This window comes from Phyllostomus hastatus, unplaced genomic scaffold, assembly GCF_019186645.2.
Source record: "Phyllostomus hastatus isolate PE091 unplaced genomic scaffold, TTU_PhHast_1.1 phas_scaffold_11, whole genome shotgun sequence".
Lineage (NCBI taxonomy): Eukaryota > Metazoa > Chordata > Mammalia > Chiroptera > Phyllostomidae > Phyllostomus > Phyllostomus hastatus.
This window is the reverse complement of record NW_025334005.1, coordinates 2650739-2668617: the sequence shown is the minus strand read 5'-3', so window position 1 is coordinate 2668617 and position 17879 is coordinate 2650739. Positions and strand designations below refer to the sequence as shown.

The 17879-nt window shown below is 48.2% G+C and overlaps 1 protein-coding gene and 1 long non-coding RNA gene across 5 annotated transcripts; one reads left to right on the top strand and one right to left on the bottom strand.

The window, feature by feature from the left end:
- Positions 1-1650: 1650 nt before the first annotated feature.
- On the bottom strand, positions 1651-7609 carry LOC123829316. 2 transcript variants are annotated; one of them, XR_006787588.1, is made up of 3 exons: positions 7455-7609; positions 5695-5965; positions 1651-1801 (listed from the first exon to the last, which is right to left on the bottom strand). It is a non-coding gene; the product is annotated as an uncharacterized LOC123829316 (long non-coding RNA). The 2 variants fall into 2 exon arrangements; XR_006787589.1 differs by lacking the exon at positions 7455-7609 and adding an exon at positions 6198-6613.
- RBM14 (RNA binding motif protein 14) lies at positions 7581-16978 on the top strand. Of its 3 annotated transcripts, XM_045854870.1 has the most exons (4): positions 7581-8025; positions 13588-15046; positions 15817-16020; positions 16721-16978. In XM_045854870.1, exons 1-4 carry the CDS (start codon positions 7689-7691, stop codon positions 16755-16757), a joined length of 2037 nt encoding a protein of 678 aa, XP_045710826.1. In that variant the 5' UTR covers positions 7581-7688; the 3' UTR covers positions 16758-16978. The 3 variants fall into 3 exon arrangements, with proteins under 3 accessions (XP_045710826.1, XP_045710827.1, XP_045710828.1); XM_045854871.1 differs by lacking the exon at positions 16721-16978 and having other exon boundaries at positions 13588-13698; positions 15817-15990; XM_045854872.1 differs by lacking the exons at positions 13588-15046; positions 15817-16020.
- Positions 16979-17879: the final 901 nt, after the last annotated feature.

Sequence of the window (17879 nt, the reverse complement as noted above, 5' to 3'; positions counted from 1 at the left end):
TCGAACCTGCGACACTTTGGTTTGCAGCCCGCGCTCAATCCACTGAGCTACGTCAGCCAGGGCTCCAAGTCTGCTTTTAACCACTCTATTGTTCTCACTGTAAAGTATGGAAAGCAAGATTCATTTGTCAGAAACAGAAGTTTGCTAGAAAAAGAATATACATAGCTATTAAAATAAAAATTGTTCAGCCTGGCTGGTGTGGCTCAGTGGATTGAGTGCCATCCTGTGAACCAAAGGGTCACGGGTTCAATTCCCAATCAGGGCACATGCCTGGGTTGCAGGGCAGGTCCCCAGTAGGGGTTGAGTGAGAGACAACCACACACTGATGTTTCCCTCCCTCCCTTCCCTTCTCTAAAAATAAATAAAATCTTTATAAATAAATAAATACATGTATGTCATCTACTTAAGTTCTCTTAGCCAGAGAGAGAGAGATTATACCTAAAACCCTAGAGGAGGGAAGCACTGTAACAGAGGGCCCATAGCAGGGAGCTCAGCTTTCAGGCAAGGAGGAGAATGCTTTGGGTTCCCTGGGTCTTACTGTCTGTTAATACTGCCATCAACGTCAGCAGGAAAGAATCCTGCCCCTGTGTTTATGATGTACATCAGTGGTAACCGTGCACTGAAAAGACTGTTCCTGATTGCTTTTTAATTTTTATTTTGATGACTATGATAGGTTGATCCCCAAAGTTATCAGGTCCTAATCCCTGGAAGCTGTCAGTGTTACCTTATTTGGAAAAAGTAGCCACATAGGACGGTCTGAAGTGAAAACTAAGAGCAAGTCATGGCTTGTAGACACAGTCATGTCCCGGGCCTGCATCTCCTTGACAAAGGTCAGCCTTTGCCCTAACGGAGCCTGCCTTACTGTCTTTTTGCATCTATGATAACACACCTTTGGAAGTCAGAGTCATTTCCTTTTTCCAGACCCCCAGGGCACCACCTCCCACCCCAGCAGGAGAACCCAGAGCCCCTCATTGTTATGGTTATTATGGTAACGAACTGTTAATGACCCTACTCCACCTCTGTAAAAGAAGTATGTGTCTGTTCCTTTCTTTTACTTTTTATCCCATTTCAGAGGGGCTTTTTTGCTTTCTCCCCCCTCCCCCAGGGTATCAATGAATTTCACGTAGCCCTTTAGGCCTCCTCCTTTGATTGTAATGTAGAAAATAAGGTGTTAAACTGCCCTTCTCCAGAAAATTTCTCGATCCATTGAGATTTTGCTTCCCTGCAATTGTCATCAGTTTGGCCCAATCAAACTCATAAAAACTTTCATGGGTTTGGACATTTCTTATGTCGACACCAAAATTAAGTTTACTCTCTAAGTTTACAAAATTTGGTTTAGGTCATTGGTTCTCGGTGGGGGTGCTACTACCTCTCAGGGGACTTGTGGGGGTTTGTGAGGGAGTTTTTTTGGTTGTGACAGTGCTCAGTGGGGGTGGGGGGTGCTCCTGGCGTGCGTGGGGGAAAGGCTGGGGAGCCTTGCCGACCTGCCAGGTGCAGGATAGTCTGTCATAATGAAGAACTGTCCCATTTTCTGCAGAACTTCCCAGTGTTGCACTAGATATACTTGAATGTGAAAAACACTTACAATTGCAACTTAATTTATTTATTACTTATTTTATTTGTAAGTAACAAAGCATTTCTGGTACCATTTTAACAGACCATGAATTTTTCTGTTCTTGGTTCGGTTTGGACCGTTACTGAGAGTTGTTCACCATCGTGGAGAATGATGTTGCCCATGGCAATAGCAGGAGTCCTGTTTGAGTTGCCAGTGCGAGACCTCTGTATCAGCCTGCATTCCTAGCTGACCGGAAGACACAGTTCATTATAGATATTTCATGTGATAGATATTATTTTATTAGAAATGTCTTTCCATTTGGCACCGCCACGATAGGCTAAGTTATGTCTCTGGGCTACCATATGAGGAAAGTAAAGCCTCCTGAAGCCCTGGCTGGCGTAGCTCAGTGGATTGAGCGTGGGCTGCGAACCAAAGGGTTGCCAAACTCCCAGTCAGGGCATGTGCCTGAGTTGCAGGCCAGGTTCTCAGTGGGGGCCATGTGAGAGGCAACCACACACTGATGTTTCTCTCCCTCTTTTTCTTCCTCCCTTCTCCTCTCTAAAAATAAAAACAAATAAAATCTTAAAAAAAAAAAAGGCAAAGCCTCCTGGAAAGTATCATTACCAGAGAAACAGATCCACTGTGGGTATGAGGTATGGTAAAAATCAAGAGAGGAGATTGTTATTTTTTCTTTCAACACATACACAACATTATGGTTCTAACTGAATGTTGTTTCAGAAACTAGAAGGCCTGGCAGATAGTAGGTGGCTAATAAAATTCTAGTTGGGATACCATCGGTTCTTTGACTGGGAATCGAACTGGCCACCCTTTGGTTTGCAGGCCCGTGCTGAATCCACTGAGCTCCACCAGTCAGGGCTGTGTAAATATATAAATATATATATTTATCCCAATAAAGAAATCTTCTAAGGTCAGTAATTTTTATAGGTGAAGGAGGTGATATCCACAGCTGTGAAGACTTGTGCTCACATTCACACAGCTGGGAAATCACGATGTAGCCCCTTCCCCGGGGGTAATGGTCAGAGCACCAACGTAGCCCCCTTTCTACCGCCGGCTCGGTGACCGGCAACTCCTTCCCCTTCTCCACTTCTGGACGCGTCTCATCTGTACAGCGACTGGGCTAGCCTGGCCTGGCCCGGCTCAACTTACCTTTTTTTTTTTCTTTAAATTAACTTACTTATTTTTATCCTCACCTGAAGACGTGCTTATTGATCGTAGAGAGATGGGGAGGGAGATGTGAGAGAGAAACATCAATTGGTTGCCTCTTGGACATGCCCCAAATGGCACTGAACCTGCAGCCTAGGTAGGCATGTACCCTGACTGGAAATTGAGCCCTCAGTCTTGGGGTTTACGGGATGACCTCCAGCCAGCTGAGCTACACTGGCCAGGCTGGCTTATCTTGAAGAATCCTTTGCAGCTTGGACACTATTTGCTGGTGGATATTTCTGAATGTGATCTTGCCTGCCCTCATTCCCCACACTTGGTTCTAAATGACATGGCGTTCTTTTAAGAAATCAGACGGATCACCAACATTGAAGTTCCGTTTTCCCAAAGGATGTCTCTTCAAGACCTGAGGGCCATTTCAAGAGGAAGGTTAAACCTACACTAGCCAGCATGGCAGCTATTGGTCACGTGTGGCTACGAAACAGCTGAAATGTGGCTAGACCAAACTGAGATGTGCTGTAACACATACGCAAAGAATTTCAAGGACTTACAACAAGAATATATTAATAATTTTTATATTGATTACATGATGAACTGATAGTTCTTAAACATTCATTAGGTTAAATAAAATATATCACTATAATTACATTTTTAAATTATTTTTTAAAGTGCACACAGGGGTTCACAGCATATTTCTGTTGCACACTGTTCTGACCCTGACCCTGACCCCTACCAGCAAGCTGGAGCCGATGTGGAACTGCCCCCATGACACCTTTCAGATGGTTTTGCTTACCGAGTGGTTCAGGGCCCACTGATGCTCAGTCTGGGAATGCTGTCAGCAGTTCAGACTTGAGAAGGTATCAGACTGGTATCGGAGCAATGCCCCTCTTTTCTTTCTTAAAATATACTTTATTTTTTAATTGTAAAAGAATTAGATGCTCATTGTTGAAAGTCTAATGACATGGAAATGAATAAAAAATGAACGCCCCATCTCATCACCTTGAGTAATTAATGCTTTTCTCTATGCTGAAAAAACAGGCACATCTCTGAAGGGCTTTTCCCCTATGGCATAGAAGGACATAACATTATACAATTACATTGTGTGTTTTTTTCCCCTCTCACATTCCAGTTATCATTCCATATCAATAAACATTGACCTGTGTTTTTTTTTTTCCAGTGTGCCCCAGGCATGAAACAGCTCTGGTCACCAACACAGGCATCAAGGTAGGATGAACGAAGGACTGTGGGTCTCCTTTGCCTCTGGCTATTATAGGGCAACCTATCAAGTGTCTCCTTGCCCATTGTCAGGGGTTTTGAACTATTGTTAATAGCAATAAAATGTTCTCTCATAAGGTGATACCTAATTCTCTTAATGGACATTCAGATCACTTTCACTACTTGCTACTACAAACAGTGCTAGAGTCAGTTAATTTATACCAATATCTTTATTGATGAGTTCTCTGTAGGCTAGACTTCCAGTAGGATTACTATGTTAAAGACTCACCACATTTAAAGTTTCAATATTGCCAGAATACTTCCCAAGAAGGATGCAGAATTTACACTATCATCAGCAATGTGTGAATGTATTTTCTCACACCCTCACCAGCAATAGATATAAATCTTCTAATATTTTTGCAAATCTGAGGGGTGAAAAATGTTCTCATTTTCTCAGGAAATTGCATTCCCCTAACTACCAATAGAGTTTCTTGTTTATTGGGAATTTGTGCTCCCTTTTTAAAAATTAAATTAAATTTGCCCTGCCTGGTTTGGCTCAGTGGATAGAGTGCCAGCCTGTGAATTAAAGAGTTGCTGGTTCAATTCCAAGTCGGGGCACATGCCTGGGTTGTGGGCTGGGTCCCTAGTCGGGGCCACGTGAAAGGCAACCGACTGATGTCTTTCTCTCTTTCCCTCTGTCTAAAAGTAAATAAATAAAATCTTTGAAAAAATGTAAATTTATTGGGGTGACACTGGTTAATAAAATCATATAGGTCTCAAATGTACAATTCTATACTATGTCATTGGTACATTGCATTACGGGCCTCGTTTGTACTTCTTTTCCTGTAGAATTGCCAGTTCATAACCTTGGCTCCTTTATCTCATCTTTCTTCCCCATATCGACTTATAAGAGTTCTTTGTACAATATAGATATTAGCTCTTTATGCTCACAACTTTAGATCCGCAGCTCAGAGTTTGCCCTGAACTGCAGATACACATCTAATTGTCATTGGTATCTGCGCTTGGATGGCTTAGACGCATTATCAGACCTAGCAGGCCCAAAACAGAATTTCTGGTCTCCTGCAGAAACTCTCTCCTGCAATAGTCCACATCTCAATGAACGCTTCCAGCTGCTCTGCGTCATCTTGAATCCCTCTTTCACGACTGACAGCCAATTGCAACTCTACTGTCACATCTGACCACCTCCCCTGAATTCTATTGGCATGCCCCATTCATGTCACCATCATCTCTCTCCTGTATGTTTTCAGTAATGGTAATTTTTCAGAGCAAACAACTGTTTTCGCTCTTTTTTTCCCCCATTTCTTTTTTTTGGGGGGGTTAGGAAATAATTTTCAATTTTTTAAAAGATGTTATTTATTTATTTTTAGAGAGGGAAGGGAGGGAGAGAGAGAGAGAGAGAGAAACATCAATGTGCGGTTGCTGGGGGTCATGGCCTGCAACCCAGGCATGTACCCTGACTGGGAATTGAACCTGCGACACTTTGGTTTGCAGCCCGCGCTCAATCCACTGAGCTACGCCAGCCAGGGCTAATTTTTTAATTTTTTTGTTGTTGTTGTTTTACAAATGCACCAGACAACCATGCAATGCTGCCAGCACTGGATGCCATCCTGGGCCACAAACCTACACACTCCTTTGCAACTGCTTCTGGGATGGCGGAACTTTCATTTCACTTTACCCTTTGCTATGACCCCCCACATTACCTTCAAAGTTAAGAAACATACCATCTTTCCTCCAGCATGACTTTCGTTGTTGAATTACTACGGCTGGACGAACCTTCTTTCAGAGCTCTGGTTTGCCTTTTTTGACTGTGCCCATCACCACGTCACCCGCACCCGCAGCAGGAGGCCTGTTCAGTCGTCCCTTGATCCCCTTCACGGGGATGATATACAGATTTCTGGCTCCTGTGTTGTCTGTTGTCGTCAGCACAGCTGATGAGGGCTCTTAATGGGAGACCAGAAGACTGGAAGACCAAGGGCAATCCGGGATTTCACCCTGGAAGACACAGCACATCCTCTCCTCAACATCTTGAAGGCAGAAAGGCACAGACAACATTGTTTTTCCCATCTCAATAGCAGCCATAAGGATACTTAAGGAAATAATGAAGGAAAAGTCCTATTAGGCCTCCAGCCTCACCAAGAGGGAAAGCCAAAGTCATTCAACAAGGTCTCACCGCCCCCAGTCCCCACCCCTGTCCTGATGCTCTATGATTCGCTTGGTTTCCCACCTCCAGCCTCACTGCTCCGTGCAGTTCCTCCAGCAAGTTTTCCCCAAAACTTTTTGAATTGTGTTGTACTTTCTGACTGAATGATTCTTCCGGAGGATGACTTGCTTGCTCCTTTGGTTACTTCGAGTCTTTAGCACTAACCAACAGGCTATATGTTTTACTTGTTCATCTGTCTCCTCACCATAATATAAACTCCAAGAAGGGGGGGAATTTTGTCACTTTTTGTTCAGGGCTGTATTCTTGATGCTGCCCACATGGTAGGTCCTCAATAAAATTTGTAGAATAAGCTTGTAGGCAAATATTTCCCTAAGTTTGTCTCCTGTGTTTTTGACGTCTTCCCTCAGCAAGATCTTTATTTACATACATCTGTTGGTTTTGAAAATTTTCCTCTCATTTTTTTAAAAGACTAAACTTTCACCCTGGCCTAGCTCAGTGGGTTGAGTGCGAGTCTGTGAATCAGAGGGTCGCTGGTTCGACTCCCAGTCTAGGGCACACACCTAGGTTGCAGGCCAGGCCCCCAATTGTGGGGGGGGGGGCACGTGAGAAGCAACCACACATTTGTTTCTATCCCTCTCTTCCTCCTTTTCTTCTCCTCTCTCTAAACATAAATCTTAAAAAAAAGAAACCCTCAACTTTTGCCCCCTGAAGGACCGTTCTCTGGACCTTATCTTTTATTTTATTAAACTTTTTAATCTGCAATATTTCAAACTCACACGAGAGCTACATTTTATTAATCCTCGTTTGTAAATTCCATAAAGGCAGAGGCGTGCTCGTATTTTTCATGTCTCCAGCGTCTGCCAGGACCTCAGCACCCTCAGAGAACGTGTTCCCAGAGAAGAAACTAATGGCACGAGGCTTTCTCCCTAGGCAGACGCCTCTCAGATCCCCTCAGACAGCTCTGCACAGTCCCGGAGGCGGGAGTCCCGGGAGCCTTTTGCTGAGTGAAAGCGTTTTTTGTTTTTTTCCTGCCAGGCCCGGCCTTCCCTTGGACATTATTGCTGCCACCTGAAGACTCCTGTTTGGCCTAAGCTGCCAGAATGGGAGAAGCCCTGCCTTCCAAATGAACCAAGTTTTTCCTTGGGGCCCACCGATTACCGCCTCACTCGAGCCAGAGGCTGCCTCTCGGACTAGGCCGCTCAACTACAGACGTTCCCAAAGCACCTCCCCACCTCCCCACCCCTCCTTCTCCCTCCCCACCCCACTCCGGCAGTGGCGGTTGGTGGCGCGCCGTCTTCTCTCTCCCACCCCACTACTAACGAGCGGGCGCAAGGCCTTCTGGGATTGGCTGCGACAGCATGCATCTTCTCTCAGGCTCTCTGGTTGGCTGCAGGGCGCGCGGGATGTGAGCCCTGATTGGCTAGATTAGAGCGCCTGCGCGGCGGGGTTCTCCGTCGCCAGCCATTCCTGGGGAGGACTGCCGGCTGGCCGGACGTCTCGCCTGCTTCTTCAGGAGAGGTCCCGGCCCTCCGGGAAGGCGGTTGCGGCGGTAAAATGAAGATATTCGTGGGAAACGTCGATGGAGCGGATACAACGCCGGAGGAGCTGGCAGCCCTCTTCGCGCCCTACGGCACAGTCATGAGCTGCGCCGTCATGAAACAGTTCGCCTTCGTGCACATGCGCGAGAACGCGGGCGCGGTGCGCGCCATCGAGGCCCTGCACGGCCACGAGCTGCGGCCTGGGCGCGCGCTCGTGGTGGAGATGTCGCGCCCACGGCCTCTTAACACTTGGAAGATTTTCGTGGGCAATGTGTCGGCTGCTTGCACGAGCCAGGAGTTGCGCAGCCTCTTCGAGCGGCGCGGACGCGTCATCGAGTGTGACGTGGTGAAAGGTAACGCGAAGGCGCGCGCACGGGGGCACTCTGCTTGTTAGCCACTCCCCTTTCCCGGGGGTCGGTCAACGCGCGGTTGGGGGCGGGGGTGGCGAGAAGTCCGCGGGAGCGTGGTCCGAGTTGTTGGGGGCGCGATGGATAGAGCCACCCTCCTCCCCTGCGGTCCAGGCACCATTCACAAGTGGGAGGAAGCGGCTCTGGGTGGGTGCGGCGGCCACTGCTGGCCGAACTACGGGGCCGGGGACGCGCCTGAGAGACTCGCGAGTGTACCGGGGGCGCGCCTTCCACTGTTCTCCTGGGCCTGGCACCGAGCGGAAATTGGGAAGTGACGGGCACGAGCCGGATCATGGAGCGGGGAAGATCTCTACACTTCCCCAGACGTCGGTCAGAGCGAGGGACGAGGGAAAAGGTGGGGGCTGACGCCCCAAGACCACCCTCGTGTTCCCTCCCGGTGAATGCTCCCGAGCGGAAGGTAACGGGGCCCTTGGACGTTTCTTGGGCTGGGGTTTTTTTACTATTCCGTGGCGTGGGTGTAGTCATGGGTATAGTTACTCGTGGGTACAGGAGGGGGCCCTTCTGAACCACTTTGGCCTTTTAATATTGTTAGGTGGTTTAGGCGTGGCAAATCTGCGCTTTCCAGCTCCTTCAAATTTGGGTTTATTTTCTTTGGGCTCTATTTTGCATCTGTGAACTTGGAAATCCCGACCTCTCGAGTGTGGAAGGAGGCTTACTTTATGAAGGCTCCTTCTCCGTAGACTTTACTTACCAAACCTGTGCCCCAGGGCATTGCCATTCTTTTGAAGCTTGGTGATTTTGCAAGGGGGCATACTGTGTGGCTGAGGGGGAATATGGGAAGGAGTCTGTGAGGGGTTTTCTTTAATTCCCTAGACGTTCATTAAACACTTACTTGTTGTTTTTGCTTGATGAGCCTGATCCTCAGGGCAGATCCCTAGTTTGCCTTTTAAACTTTGAGAAAAATGTATCACCATAATTTAGGCCCGACCTCTTTTTTTCATAGTATGGGTTCTTATTCCCTAAGCTATTATTTTATATTGCCAGGGTTTGGTGGGACAGCCTCTGTGTATGTGGCTAGTCTCTGTATCGCTTGGGATCAGAATTAACTTTGCCCTGACATCTTTGAGGATGCAGCCTGGGAGTGTCTGATGCCCGACTCCTGGTACTACTGGATTCATACATGGTCACTATCCTGTGTGAAGTTTTGAGGCTAGGAAATAAATGTGAGCACAGGTGCTTATTTATTTCCACCAAGATAACTTCATTTGCTGTCCCGGAGGGGCACATCTTTTGGGCCACCTTGTCCTTTCCACAACTGGGAGAAGTGTAAAGGGGTGTGTAGTGTCCACTCCTGGATGAATTCCTTGTTTTGCATTAATACTGCATTCTGTTTTCCTCAGCTCAGGTTATGCAAGTCCACGACTATCCGGAATCGGGCTTCCCTGCTGGGTGCTCTGAGGCAGGCTGTATGGTGCATGGATTTTTGCTTTTGTTCAGAGTTAAAGAATGAGAAAGGCCTCAGATTGGGCACCTGGCCAGGAAATGGATGGGGGTGTAATGGCTCATTATGAGAGTTCTGTGTTTAATTGAGCTATGTATCTTTCGTGGTTCTTAAGCAGGGTGGCTACTAGATTGGAGCCTAGAAACTAGCATTTTCAGAGGCAGTCTCTATAGAACTCCTTAGTCAAGTAGCTTGCTTTTAGGTGGTAGGGAAAGCAAAAAATGCCTGAATTTGCTTGGGACAGATACTAAGTGGTAGTGGGAGGCAGGGTGAAATGTACAACTGTATGGGGTTTTTAGAACTGTTGGCTGACTCCTTGTGATAGAGCAAAAGTTTTGTGCCTCCGTAAATGTTTGATGAGTAAAAATGCCTTGACTTCTCAGGAAGTGGTGGTCAGCCGTTTGTAGCTTGCTGATTTGTAATTTCTGATACACTTTGCTGTAAGGGACTGGGAAAGATCTCAGCATCATATCCTTCACTGATACCTTTCTGTGTCTTTGGGGTGAAGGAAAGTGAGGTTTTTAAGTTAGAAATATAGTAGAAGAAACTAGCTCTGGCTCTGTAAGTAGCTTATTTCTTGGGATGGGAATGGGCATTTTACTGAGTCTTGTGTTGGCTGTCAGGCCTTGGAAAAGAACAGAAACTTGGCATGGCACAGGACAACTGGTTCTGTTTTATTTCACAGGGGAAAAAAACATAGTTGCTTGGTTACCCCAGGAGCTTAGATATGATTTGACTTGTAGAGTAAAAATCTCCATAGCAACAGCACATTATAACCACTGTCCACAGCTACATTCTGTTGGGTGTTCAGAGATGAAATAGGAGAGTCCCTTACAGCTAGGAACCGTTTGAACTTCAGGGAAGGTCTGAAAGGCAGAAGAGGAAACCTTTTCCTCCCCTTTTTGGGGGTGGCCATTCTTTTCTCCTGTATACAACACAACTCTAGTTTCGAGTTAGTTTTTTACTCTTTTCAGGATAGGAAAACTCATTATTCTGGATTCTCTTAGTTTGGTGTTGGAGGAATTATAATGCCACCAGATCATTAGGTGATCTCTGTAAAACATTGCTTGCTAGTCCCATTAAATGCAGTGATTTTTTTTTTTTTTTTTTTAGCGGTCACACTGCTCCTTATACTACCTCTCCAGATTAGAGGGGTCCCTGGAGTTCTCTAGGTCTCTGTTTATTGTCTTCACTGCCCTAGGAGTAGTTGGTTTCTGGGAATCTTTGATAGGGTTAGGTCTGTGTTTGGCTGTTCACTGATAGGATTGGTTAGCCTGTTTGGATTGAGTCTGAATAGCCTATTCCCTCCAATATTAGGCTTAGGAAATTTCTTATTTTAAACTGGTTAAAATTGTAGCAGGTGGCTTAAAAAAATCAGGCATATAGTTCAGGTGGGCAGTCAACTGCGTTGTACACGTGAAATCTCAATTCTCAAACTTCTTTCTCAACTTGGTCTCTTAATAAAACTCAACCGAGTAGGGAGTAGACAGTGGGATGTCCTGTTGCTTTTGTAAACCCGTGAAAATATTTTTTGTTGGGCTTTTTTTCCCTCTAGGTCATTCTAGTTTCAGGTGTGCCGGGAATATAGAATACTTTTCTACTCTCTCAATTGCCTGGAGGTTTTTTCCATTCCCCTTAATCTGCCTACAAGCTGCTGCTTTCTGATTGCCATTGCATTCTGGTGGCTTTTCCATTCTTCTGAGGGTCGGGTCAGCCTCTTCTTTTAAAGAGATCTCCCACCACCAGCATCTATTTTTAGCTCACTCTATCAAAAGTGGAGGTGAGAGATGAGAGGACAGCTCTAGTGCTCTGTATCCAGGCCAAAAGGAATCCTTTTGCGTTTCACACTTGGTAGATAAGGAATCAGGTTCTGGCCATGAGGATGTGAGGACTGAGAGTTCTGCTAGTTCATTTTGTCCTTTTATTGTCTCTGGCTGGTTCCAGGTTTGCACATACAGATGGCATTGTGTATCTTTAAAAAAAAATTTTTTTTTATTCGTTGATTTTAGAGATAGAGAAGGAAGGAGGGAGGGAGAGAGAGAAAAACATTGGTTTGTTGTTCACTTATTTGTTGATTTTTGTATGTTTCCTGACCAGGGATCGAACTTAAACGGATTGGGGATAATGCTCTAACCAACTGAGCTACCTGGCTAGGGCTGTGGCATTGTATCTGTGGTGTTTGATTAAAGATGACAGATAATATTCTGTAGGGAAATAAGCTTATAGTTATTCCTAGGCTTGAATAATAATTCTTTATCATTATATAATTACTTTTACTTTGCCAGGCACTTTTATCTTCTTATTTGAATCTCCTAACTCTGAGGTGGGTAGGACAAATTTGTCAGAGGGAGAAATAAATTTTAAGTTCCTCCAGAGCTTACAGCAAGTCAGTGATAATCTGGATCTGTAACTGAAGCCTTTTAAGCTTTAGCCAAAGATTCCTTGTTCGGTACTATACTTCTGACTTAAACCTGTTGGTTATATTTTTATTCTCATGGGAGCTGGTTGGTGGCATTGCCTTAGATCCAGGAGAATGACTTGCTCTATAGGACCAGCAAGAGAGGGCATCCCAGTATGAAAGTTTCTAGAAATCAGGATACTTATTAGAGCCCATTTAAAAGGAATTGTTGTCTTTGGGAATGGACCTTAGTAATTTCATCCAGTTCGTTCATTTCCTGAACTGATGTGAGAGAGATGGGGTCCTGGTCCTTGGACTGTATCTTAAGGTGGCCACAGGTCTAGATGAGGTGAAGTGCATGGCCTTGTTTCCCATGAGGATGATCTTATTATCACTTGTCTTCATATCCTCCTTGTACCATTGTGGTTTGTAAGTTTGGATGAGAACAAGAATTTCTTCCCATTCCTCCCCGTCCTAAAGTTTTCTTTCTATGTGGTAGATGCATAGGTCTTTGAGATCCACATCCTGTCTTAGAGCCTGTCCTCCCACTATAGCTCATTCAGATCCTGAATGAGGACCTCAGGGGTAACCTGTTTAGCAGAGCTTGCTTGCTGCAGTAATTGCAGCTTCTCACCTTGAAGCTGAGAAAACAAATCTTTCCTGTAAATGGTTTGCTCTGTGAACAGGAGCCCAAGGGGTAAGGTATACCTTTGCCCCTTAAAGAGGAACTGGTAGAGGATGTAATGTAGCCTGTGGGAGGAGACTTGGGCCTGAACTCAGCCAGGAGGCCTAGTTTGCATTCCAACACCCGGTTGGTTTACTTGGGGTCCAACTTCTCCCCTTTCTAGTCATATTACATAGTTCTGCCTTACACATTGACTTCTTGGGGGCAGACTTGGTGTAGTGAAGGGCATGGAGAGCTGGGATTTCTGTTAATGGCTCTAGCACATTTTGATTTGGGGCAGGCCGTATAAATTCTGAGCATGTTTGCCCACCTTTAAAATGAGAGAATGATCCTTTGCTCTGCCTCCTTCACAGGGTTGTTGTGGAGTCCAGTGAGGTCCTGTGCATGAAAGTGCTTTGGACACAGGGAAGTACTGTGTGAAAAGGGGAGGAGTTTTATGCTCTGCGCATGCAGTCTAGTGCTCTTGCCTTAATTGGACCCTAGGCTGAGACAGGGGTTATGCCAAGATGTAAGTAGTGGTCGTTTCCAGGGTTTGAGAGTTAAGCCTCAAAGGTGAGCAGTAGTTTTTGGTGACGTTAGATTAGAGAATACTGAATAATTAAGTGATCCAGGCACTCTTTCTGCGTTTTTTTCTGCTGGTTTATACTTACAGGAGCTGTGAAGATTTTTATCCTGTGTTGCAGTTCATCTTTGCTCTTTCTTCTCTCACCAGGAAGTTGGGTGAGGTGGCAGGGGGAAAGGGGAGAATGGGGAGAAGGCCACAGGCAAAGGTGGCTTCTTGGGACAGCCAGAAACTTTGTTATATGGAAGCCACATTTTATGACATAACTCCTGGAGAGAAGGGTTTGGAGGCCTGGAGGTAGTTGGCAACAGCTGGGTGCTGTTGGTGTATCCAATTTGGGACCCGTTGGGTAGCATGCCCTGCCCCCCTAATTGCTAACCCTCTGTCTGCTGCTTTATCAGACTACGCGTTTGTTCACATGGAGAAGGAAGCAGATGCCAAAGCCGCCATCGCGCAGCTCAACGGCAAAGAAGTGAAGGGCAAGCGCATCAACGTGGAACTCTCAACCAAGGGTCAGAAGAAGGGGCCTGGCCTGGCTATCCAGTCTGGGGACAAGACCAAGAAACCAGGGGCTGGGGATACAGCATTCCCTGGAGCTGGTGGCTTCTCTGCCACTTTCGACTACCAGCAGGCTTTTGGCAACAGCACTGGTGGCTTTGATGGGCAAGCCCGTCAGCCCACACCACCTTTCTTTGGTCGCGACCGCAGCCCCCTGCGCCGTTCCCCTCCTAGAGCCTCTTATGTGGCTCCTCTGACGGCCCAGCCAGCCACCTACAGGGCCCAGCCCTCAGTGTCGCTGGGAGCTGCCTATAGGGCCCAGCCTTCTGCCTCTTTGGGTGTTGGCTATCGGACTCAGCCCATGGCAGCCCAGGCAGCCTCTTATCGCGCTCAGCCCTCTGTCTCCCTCGGGGCTCCGTACAGGGGCCAGTTGGCCAGCCCTAGCTCCCAGTCTGCCGCAGCTTCCTCGCTCGGGCCATATGGTGGAGCCCAGCCCTCAGCCTCGGCCCTTTCCTCCTATGGGGGTCAGCCAGGTGCGGCTTCCTCGCTCAACTCCTATGGGGCTCAGGGCTCCTCCCTGGCCTCCTATGGTAACCAACCATCCTCTTATGGTGCGCAGGCTGCTTCGTCCTATGGGGTTCGTGCGGCTGCTTCCTACAATGCCCAGGGAGCAGCTTCTTCCTTAGGTTCCTATGGGGCCCAGGCAGCCTCCTATGGGGCCCAAGGAGCAGCCTCCTCACTGGCTTATGGGGCCCAGGCAGCTTCTTACAATGCCCAGCCCTCAGCCTCTTATAATGCCCAGTCTGCCCCATATGCTGCACAACAGGCTGCTTCCTACTCTTCCCAGCCTGCTGCCTATGTGGCACAGCCGGCTGCAGCTGCTGCCTATGCCGGCCAGCCAGCTGCCTACGCTGCACAAGCCACTACTCCAATGGCTGGGTCCTATGGCGCCCAGCCGGTTGTTCAGACCCAGCTGAATAATTATGGGGCTCAAGCATCAATGGGCCTGTCAGGCTCCTATGGGGCTCAGTCAGCCGCTGCGGCCACTGGCTCTTACGGCGCTGCAGCTGCCTACGGCGCCCAGCCTTCTGCCACCCTGGCAGCTCCTTACCGCACTCAGTCAGCTTCATTGGCTGCTTCTTATGCTGCGCAGCAGCATCCCCAGGCTGCTGCCTCCTACCGTGGCCAGCCGGGCAATGCCTACGATGGGGCAGGTCAGCCGTCTGCAGCCTACCTGTCCATGTCCCAGGGGGCCGTTGCCAACGCCAACAGCACCCCGCCGCCCTATGAGCGTACCCGCCTCTCCCCACCCCGGGCCAGCTACGACGATCCCTACAAAAAGGCTGTCGCCATGTCAAAAAGGTACTGTATGCCCCCCCGCCTCTGCCCCAAGCTGGGGCTTAGGGCAAGGGGCTGAGGTTGGCATGGGAGGGAAACTGGAGCCATTGGCCCCTCCCTTGGTCTTCTCTACTCCCGTGGGATGTCCAAAGGCTGAGGGGGATGATGTGTGTGAACTTCCCTGGTCACCAGGGTTCAGGTGGAGCATAGTGCTCAGACTGGGGTGGTACCAGCTAGTCAGGCTGGGAAAAGCGTGACCCGTTTGGGCGAGCCCAACTGCTATTGGAGCTACCGCCTGCAAGATCGTGGCCCATAGCTTTTCCCACCGTCTGTAGGAATCTTAAACCTGTTACGTGGTTGTCCTGGCTTTGGTGGGGGGTAGGTGTGAGAGAGTAGTCCCTTTGGCACTCATTGGCTGAAGGCAACGTACTCGAGGTGCGTCCACTTTGGGAAGTTGGGGACCTTGCTTTTGTCCGCCGTTCTGTTGATAAACAACCACGGTCTTTCTCTGCAGGGCCCAGGGGAGGGAATAGTTTGTGGTTTGGGAATGCAGACTAAAATCCACCTTGACCAGTTCAGAAAGGAGGGCTTCAGTAACGGGCTTGGTTTCCCACTGAGTTGAACCAGGCTTGATTTCTTGCCCTGGATAGGGTGATGAGCCTTCTGACAAAATCTCGTGTGTTGGAGACCAGTCTGATCACACCCTCCCTATCCCCATTGGCATCTCCCCCATGCCCACCTGGAGCCCTCTCCTCAATTGTCTCATTCACCAACTGTCTTCTTCTCTCGACTAGGTATGGTTCCGACCGGCGTTTAGCCGAGCTCTCTGATTACCGCCGTTTATCAGAGTCGCAGCTTTCGTTCCGCCGCTCGCCGACAAAGTCCTCGCTGGATTACCGTCGCCTGCCCGATGCCCATTCCGATTACGCACGCTATTCGGGCTCCTATAATGATTACCTGCGGGCAGCTCAGATGCACTCTGGCTACCAGCGCCGCATGTAGGGGCAACCTGGGATTGGGCACCACAGGGTGGGGAGGAGACAAGTGGGTTGGGTGCAGACCCAGGTTATAACCACTGGCCCATACCTCTCCTGTGTGTGGTTTTTTCATCCCTTCTACCATGCGGGCCTTCCCCGGGAGACGATCCATTTGAGTGTTCGGCAGTAACCTACTTTGTTCCTTCGCCTCAGCAGCAAATCTTGCTACTGGCTCTAGATCTGCGGTTTCCCCTCTCCCCTGCCTCCCGTCTCCCCAGGATGGGAATTTCTTTTACGTTTTTATTTTTCCCTGGCTCCCTTTTATTTTTGTGCGCGATATTTAAGGTCGTCTGGATGGGGAAGCAACCTGCAGCTGAGGTCGCCGGCGCCTTTTTCTTTTTAGATATGAGGGAGGCCAGGAAAGGGTTAGCTTAACCATTTCCTATGCGCCAAGCTGTGCCAGCAGTCCAGGGCTCTGACTGCCCCTCTAGACTGTGTTGAGACTGAATTCCTGTTGGGACAGTCAGTTGGTATGTGTTCAAATTCCTACTGACTCCTGATGTTCTAGCTGATGCTGAGTGGCACAGTCCCACTTCCCTATATCCCCAAGTAGGTGGTGTTAGAAAACCTTAATTTTTTTCCCTTTTGTATGGACTACAAATAAAACTTGGGGCAATTTGCAGTTTGGAAACCTGGTTGTCATTGTCTTGATTGCACTCAGTTTCAGAGGAGCCAGTTTGACATCCAGGAAGACGTGACAGCCCAATGGAAGGCAACCAGAGAACCCATGGCAGATGAGGAAAGGGGATTGAACGTGGAAATTAGAATGCTTGCCGTGCTGCCCAGGAGGATGTAGCTCATCATCGGCCTGCTAGTCTGCCATCTTGAGGAATGGAGAGTCCAGATCAAGTTGCTTGGGCTGCTTCAGCCCTCGACTTGAGTTAATCACAACCCAATACAGTAAATTTATTGCCCATTGTCCTGTGCCTGTGCTTGACTGGTTTTCTTGACTTGTTTCCAGTTGAGAAACAACCTGTGCTCCAGCAGCTTGGTTCTGGGGTTTGGCTTCTCAAGTGAGAAGTGGGGAGTGGGCTTGCTTTGGTGCTTACAGGGCTAGTGGATCCTTCAGGCCATGGGCTCGAGTGAGTGCTGGGGCTGGGGCCTGGAGAGGAACCAGTGGTGGGACGGGGGGTGATGTCGGTGTCTGATTCCGCCCTGTGGTTGGAGCGAGGAGGGGCGGGGATGGTTGGAAGACAGTATGGGAGAGTCTGGTCACAGAACCGATATTTCGCCTGTTGAACATCGCCATGGAGCGTCCTTCCTGCGTCCTGCCCATCTGCTACCATCATGGCCACCTGAGACTCACTTTCCCTATTCCATTTGTTAGAGTTTCCAGATATTTTCTTGCTGGGTTAATATTTGAAGCTGTTACGATAGACTGGGAATGGGCTGAGGTGCAAGTATAACCAAGGAGGGGTGCTGGGATAGGGTGAGGAATTGAAGACCCTGTCTACTTTTATTCAGGGGCTGGAGGTTGAGAGGACCTGGGTGAACAAGAGTTCCAGCTGGGGACAACATGGGAGGCTTGGGTGTAATGCTGGGTGAACGGAAGAAGACTGGTTGGGCAGGGTGATAACAGAACGACCACCTACTGATGTTCCTTTGGGTAAGGCGATTTTCGGGACGTGTGTGTGTCAAATGGAATTCAGGTGGGTTGTCTTCTGCCTCCTTTACTGGCTTGTGAATCTGCCTGTGACAGAGTAGTTTGTCGCAGGTGTTCTCTCTGCGCAGTGGGGGAAAAGCATATGGATGGTCTTTATAACCATACACTCTCGTGGATGCTTACCGGGGGGGTCTCGGGGCACTGGGATCATAGCTTT